Source organism: Halyomorpha halys, unplaced genomic scaffold (genome assembly GCF_000696795.3).
Source record: "Halyomorpha halys isolate HHAL.00 unplaced genomic scaffold, Hhal_1.1 Scaffold237.1, whole genome shotgun sequence".
In the NCBI taxonomy this organism is placed as follows: domain Eukaryota; kingdom Metazoa; phylum Arthropoda; class Insecta; order Hemiptera; family Pentatomidae; genus Halyomorpha; species Halyomorpha halys.
This window is the reverse complement of record NW_027112495.1, coordinates 839,238-846,866: the sequence shown is the minus strand read 5'-3', so window position 1 is coordinate 846,866 and position 7,629 is coordinate 839,238. Positions and strand designations below refer to the sequence as shown.

General features: G+C 29.8%; 1 protein-coding gene across 1 annotated transcript in view; it reads left to right on the top strand.

Annotated features, from left to right (window-relative positions):
• LOC106679964 (sesquipedalian-1) overlaps window positions 1–1,824 on the top strand; it is a 4,164-nt gene extending 2,340 nt beyond the window's left edge. The window contains exons 3-4 of the mRNA XM_014419377.3: window positions 1,009–1,177; window positions 1,360–1,824. Coding sequence (XP_014274863.1) covers window positions 1,009–1,177; window positions 1,360–1,468 — 278 coding nt within the window. The 3' untranslated portion in view covers window positions 1,469–1,824. The remainder of the gene's footprint in view (window positions 1–1,008; window positions 1,178–1,359) is intronic.
• Window positions 1,825–7,629: the final 5,805 nt, after the last annotated feature.

The following is a 7,629-nucleotide window of genomic DNA, read 5'->3' as shown; positions in this document are numbered from 1 at the left end:
ATTGTATAATTACAACCCATGAATGTTACAACCCCAGTACTTTGTAAAGTAATGTTACTAGACCAACGGTTGTGCAAGGAGGTGATTTGGTCAATAGCACAACTGCTTGATTTTTCCCCCAATTATGTGTCCCCACCTTTTGAGGCTGAGTGAGCCTTCCTGAACTCAAAGGGTACACTCACGGCTATTGTGACAGAATAAATAACTATCTGCCACATTCGGATTCAAACCTTGGAAAAAAGGTCCATGGAGTTAGCTAAATACCGTACCGCTGAGCCACCCCACTCTCATACTTTAAAATATATAAAGTACTAATTATATAATATACTACACCTATTAGTATATATATTTTTTTCTTGTTGGCCTATAGACCTTGTAGATCCTTAGCCATCTCCACCAGCTATCTTCCTTCACTTTCTTCTTGGGTGATGGTTTTCCAGTTTACTACATGGTGTTTAGCCATTCATAATTTTCATATCTATTTTTTAAATATTAAAACTTTTCTGGTTGTCTGAAAGCTTATTAACGATTTAAATACTATAAATAAGCTTTTAGTAAATACATAAATAAGTTCTGTAAAAAAAAAAAATCTTAAAAAATATTAATCAGAAAATTAAAATATAAATTTAGAGGAAAATTCCTTATTTTTATAGGTTAATTGCAATGTTTAATAGATAAATATGAATATGAATATTTCATCATTTTAGTTTAGGAAAACAATTGTTTGTAAAGTTTTAATTTGAAACAAAGATTTTGTAAAGTTATCAAGGCCAGTAATATATTAAGTAGTCATCATTTCGAAGATAGAATAAAAAATAAAGAAGTTTCAGTTGTGATTTTAATCTTTTAAAAAAGAAGTATAGTTTAAATGATTATCAATATACATATTTTTTTCATTTATGGTATTCATCTTTGTACAGTTTGAATTTTAGAAATACCAATAAAGTCTATCACCATGTAACTATAGTCAGTGATATGTATAATAATCGTAATCTATTGTCTTTTTAGTAAATGTTCCTCTTCCAAATGATGATGCAAACAGTAATGGAACACCTGTAGCTCCTCCAAGGGTTCGCCATAACCCATTCAATCGCAATCCACCAGCCTCCCACAACCGCTCACATAGCATTCGTTCTGCACCAGGCAGGACAGACCATGATGGTCAGCGACAACATAAGTTAGTTGCTTCATTCCAATTTTTTTATTTGTTATAATACTTCAAGTTGTCATCAAGTTAGATTAGTTTTTCATTATGGAATTGAATCCATACTGATCCTGGAGTGCTTTGCTACTTAGCTTAATATTACATTAGAGATTTCTTAATATAATACTAATTTTACTCTCTATCTGTTTTTTCAGAATCTCATTTCGGGAATTACATAACCATTTTGGGAGACCAATATTGCATGACTTATCTGAATGGAGGCACAGGCAACGACAACTGCAACAGCCTCTGATACTACTTTAAGCCAAATATAATTTTTCTTAACTAATGAGCTTTTTAAAAAATGCTGTTTTTTATGTTTTAACATCTATTATACCAAATCTTGTTTATTTATTTTTTTTTTTTATCATTAGCAATTAAGTCTTGCAAAACAGCATGCAACCATTATGAAACATAAACTAAAGTCTGAAGTTTCTAAATACTTTGCTTTTTATTATTAAATCATAATTTGTCTTAACAAAGAGTTTGTATAATATTAATGAATATTAACTTAATATTTTGTTTCAATTATTTCTATAATTGAAATATATAAGTTATTTATGTTGAGACATATTTTAATTTGAAGTTAAATTGTAAATAAAAACTTTGATAAAACTTGACTGTCTATTTATATTCTTTATTAGATTTATTATAAATTTGTCTTATATCTAAGCATGGATGTTGTGCAAATATGCTACTGTTGGCCAACTCCCTTGTTTACTGTAATTCCTTGCTCACCCACTAGACAACAACAAGAATCTCCATTATTACTATTCCAATTGAAATTCCTAAGTTAGCCAAATATAACTAAGTTCTTAAAAATACATCAGTAATCCTTTTAATAACAGTGGTGGTCCTAATAGTAGAAGAGGTGTATGTAAAAAATAGGTGATGGGTGCAACTAATCCCCTCAAAGACATGATTAAATTTTTTTGCTAGTTTTTGGTATCATTTTCATGTACTAACAGTTCAGAAAAATCTATGTGAGCAAAATGAGTCATTTTTAATCCCATCTTGATTTTATCTTATTTTTTTTTATCAAAAGTAAAAAAAAAAAGAAAAGGTGTATCAATTTACAATCAATTTCATGCTAAAAAAGATTGTTATGTTGTCATAATAATAATAAATTAAAAAAATATGTCAGGTACTATGAGACTTAGACAGCTTTTAGCATTCAAATTATAGCTTGATTCATGGACCCGAAAGTAGTTTCATTATTATCTTTCTAGGAGTAGCTAGCACGATTTTTACCTATATAAATTGACCAAATATTTTGATTTCTGGTTATTGGAAAAAAATATTGGTTTTTGAAAAACTGTCTTGGGAACTATTGAATGTAAAGAATATATCCTTATTAGAGGTCACATTGTCCAATTGCAAAAAAAATTCTTCTTTTTTGAAAGCAATAACAATCTTATTCAGAATGAACTTTTTTGTAAATTGATACCATTAAACAAATTATTTTCATCTACCTGTGTTTGGAATATATAGTAAGAGGAAGTATTCTGTTAGCGAAAAATTTCTAATCAAGTTTTCAACGGAAATATACGTTTTAAAGGTCATCTGAGTTTTGCAAAATGTGTGTGTGAACAAGCCAGCTTAGAGAAGAAAAGTTGTAGGAACCTGAAATTTTATAATTAGGGCAGATGTATGCTTAAGATGTTACAGCAACTTTTTCGTTAAAATTGACCAATCAGAAGTGATTTTACATGTAACTGATTATACACATTTTTCCGATTTTATCAAAAACGGTTCTGACGATTTTGATTAAACTCGGTATATCAATGTAAAATTTAATGGTCTTTAAGCATCAGCAAGACTCATTGAAATAATTTGACAGGATTTAAATGCCGAGTTTTCAGAATGGTCTCTTCTGAAGTATCTTAAGTTTTGTTTGTTTGAAATAATTTACCATCTCACATTTTTATTAGTAATAAAAAATGGACAGATATCAACAATGAGAGGATTTAATAATCAACGTAAGAAGATAAAAGGAAATTTTTTTTTCAAATTGAAAACATACTTATGGAAATGAGAGTAGTAATATATAAAATAGATATAACTAGAAGGCCAAAGATATATAAAAAATATAATATTTAACATACAGTGTCGTAGAAGGCCAGTGGAAATAAACGAACCATACGCGATTTTGCCAAAGTTTTGCAAACGTGTAGCAGCACATTTACAGCCACGCCTGCAACTTTCGTAGCAACTGCTTAAATTACATATATGCCAGTTACCGTGAAGACATTCTGTCTTGACCGTCTAAAATGAACTTAAATTAACTCGTCAAATTTATAAAAAATATTTGGTAAAATAATCAGTTCACCAATTATCAAACTTCATATTGAGAATAATCCTTTAACAAATAAGATTCAATTAAAATTACGAAATAAACAATTTAAAAAATAATTTGTGAGAGTTATTCAGCGATTAATTTTTCAATGGTCTACTCTAAACTGAGTGTTTTTTGATCAATTCTTGAAAGATGATTTGAATTTTTTTTTTTATTCTTCTCTTTCCACAATATAATTTTTCTAATTACAGAATTTCGGCAATATGGTTGGCAGTCACTATTTGGATGAATGGATGAACAATTTGGCAAAGTACTTATCGTAAGCAGCAGGGTTATTTATTATTACACTTAATAATTTATTAACACATTTTATAAAACTTTACTAGAGATCTTTTCCCCGATTAGATAAGCTCAACATTGTGCCTAGAGTAATTAGGACCAATTGAGATAGGGGCCTGTGCCTTGAAGTCAGGCCAGATCGGAAGGTTTCCAACAAAATCTCGCCCATCCTTTCCCGATGGGAAAACTAAGGGCGTTAAACTCAAGAAAGGAGTAAATATGCTATAATGTCTTTGTAAATAATGAGTTGTTTGTGCAAGTTCAAGGTTTGGCAGAGTGCTCTGTCTCAAAGAGCAGAAAATAATTCTTGGATGCAGTTAACCATAGTTCTAGACTTGGAAATCCTGAATTTTATATTAGGCGATTCCTAAAACTTTTGTAAAACTAGTGAATGATGTTATATACGATAGGATCTGTTATACGATAGGAGTGAGAATACACTAGAAATCTCTTGTTATTTATATACTTCTAAAGCACGATTTATAGAGTACATTGTATATCTACAAAATAAATTACTTATGAATAATGGACTTATATACTTTTGCACTAAAGTTCTATGAAATCGTTCTATTATGTTAATTATTTTTGGCTATATTAATCAACGAGTTTTTCTTCCTGTATCACGAATAATAAACACCTAATCAGTAAATTATTTCTTATGATAATAATAACAGATTGGGTAAGCTAGATCTGGTTTTCCCCCAGTATGGAAATTTCTTAAAAGTCCTATCTTGGCAAATGAGTCGAATTTTCTCTGAAATCTATTCCGATTCTCTGTGTATATGTGTCGGTTTCATGGGATTGGACGCAAAAACGTAATTCCTATAAACAGTGAAATCTCTTCACAACGGTGAGATGATTTGACCGTTGTCGTGGATTATCTATTGAGAAGGGATATTTGTTTATTATTATAGATGTATCAAAGCAAGTTTTTATTAATTTGGATGAACGAAGTTTATTTATTATTTTAATATTGTATTCTTATTGTATACATTATATTTTTTAAATTTAATACATAAACATATTTAAAAAATAAACTTGTTATGGCGGGTTCTAAAGCGCTCTAACAACCCATTAGAGAATTTTAATCCAAGTTTTAGCTTGGATGATCGGTCAAGAAATGGGGTTTTTGAAATCACTGAAGTACGGGTTAGTCGATAATTACACCTCCAGTCGCACAATGAAACACACGTCTTTTCCCAGACGACATTATCACCATTTGGCTACAATAAGCCTACCCTGTTATCGAAATATTGTGAGTCCTTACGATTTTAAATTTCTCGTCTGACTTCCGCTTAGAAAATATTTTATTATTTTTTTATTGAAATTTAACATCTTAATTTTTTTCTTTTATGTTGCGAAATATGTGTGGCGTAGTTTTTCACGATTTAATTTGATAGAATAAAATCGACGGAGGTATATGGGGCTTAAAGCGTTTAAAGTAAAGCATGATGAGCAAAACCGCCGAAGGAACAAAAGACCCAAACGTTAGTTAACACTTCGTAAATTAAAAAATCCAATTCTAAAGTGTGTTTTATTTTACAATTCAGAATAAATCCATGATTAAACTGAAAATACTGCGTTGTAGAATTAAAAGGATTAATTTCTATGTTGTGATGACGGATTACGTATTTGTTAATTATAAAATAAAAGTTTTTGTAATACAAAGGATCACGAAAATAGGTATATTTAAATCTGCGAATGTATTTAGATCAATACATAAGAAATATTATATATAGTTTTCTCAGTTTGGAACATTTTGTAACTGTCTGTTTAGATGGGTAAAGTTATCACTGGGCGACAAAAATGTGGCTTTCCGCTTCCAAGGTATCCATTGCAAAAGGATCAGAAAAGGACATTTGAAAATTGTCCCTTGTGAGAGGTTTTTGTAGGGTGAACTTTCACTGTACCTATAATGCATTTTCATAGTAGAGGGATATTTAATTTTCCAAACATTCTCTCTTATAAAATGTTTTTAAAATGCGCCTCAGATAATGAAAGATTTTGTAATCCAATCCTACTTTCGACGTCGTTTATCTGAACTATCTTTTACCCAAAAGGTATCAAAGAAACATTGAGAAATTTCATGATAAGACAAAAAGCAGAAAGCATGGGATAGGAAACAGATATAGGAAAAAAACTATTTTAAATTATTCTTTTTTCTTTTTATAATTTAAGTAAAAATTATTTTGTTTTTCTCTATTAATTTATTGAAATTTATAATTGTATATCAATAAATAACTGTGAATCACGTTAGAATAACGTGATACTGACTTATAGAGAACATAACCATTGGTAGAATTCCAGTAACATTTCTATGTTAGAAGATCTCGAGACTACCTTCTTTTTGGAGGATTGGAGGATATCTTAGAAGGTTTGTCAGGAATTGAAGAGAGAGCAAGTTATGAAACAAGTGGGTTTGGGTGGTCAGGCATTCTGAAGTACAAGAGCCCAAGAGGAGGAAAAAGGCAGTTGTCTTACCCCAATTTTTTATTACATCAATGAAAACTATGTATAATTACTAGTCAAAACTGATGGTTCTGCCAAGTATAGGTAGGGGGAATAAAAAATGGAGGCTGTTTCAAAATTCTAAAAAAACATTAATTTTTCATTCGGAGCTCTATATCTTAAAAACTACCAACAACAGTGAAAAATCTAAAAGAACATTATTTAAAGAAGAGCAAATTTACTGAAATATTAGTTACCCCTAATAGAGCTATTTACGGCCAATAGTTCTCGAGATTTAACCTTTTAAAAAGCGAAATTTCTTAAAATGTCCGAACAACTGTAAATCAAATTATTTTAGCGAATTTCATGTAAACTATTACTCCTACAAAGATAAACATCATAAACTACTTTATAGCTCATTAAACTAGCTTTAATTTGAGTGCTAATAGACATCTGTACGTCAAATGGATTTTGAGATATAAATTATAAACATTTTATAAAAATGTACTGAAATATCGTTAGTTAGTTAATTTATTTTGAGAAATCTATATCAGGAAGGATGAGGTGTAGATAGTTGACCGTACATTACTGATTGGAGAAGATGATCCGGGGGTGCGGTCAGCAACAAAACAACATAAATAAACAAAAAAATATTTATTTATGCCGACGTTTCGATCTGATTTTCAGGTCTTCATCAAGGCTATAAAAACAAAAAGACAACAACCATCATTTAGAGAGAAAAAAGGTAATTAATAACTATGGACAAAGACAGTAGTAGATTGATAACATTATTATTTATATACATATAAATGTGAGTAATAAATAAATAATACAGTGTAAAGAATCTATAAAGAATTAGTTAAATTACTAATGGAGCTTATGAAAAAAAAAAATTTAAAAGGAAAGAACAGAGGAAAAGAAGAAATAAATGTATATCTCAGGAACTATGTACAGATGTCTATCAGCAATCAAATTAAAGCTAGGTTTAATGTACTATAAAGTAGTTTATGACCATTACCTTCGTAGGAATAGTAGTTTTCATGATATTTGCTAAAATAAATTGATTTATAGTTGTTCGTAACGGAAGCTCCTTGCTCTCTTGAACTGTTTGTAAAATTTGAAATTTGTAATAAACTTTCTTACCTAAACAACACGTTTTTAATATTATAATTCCTCGATTCACAAAAACATTATCATCAAATTCTAGGAGATATATTTTGGTTTCTCTCAAAGATCAAGTAAGCTACGAGATGCCCGTGTCCCCTCAAGTCCTGTTATAGTACAAGACGAAGAGGAGAAAAAAGGCAGTTATCTCACTCCAATTTTTGATTACTTTAATGAA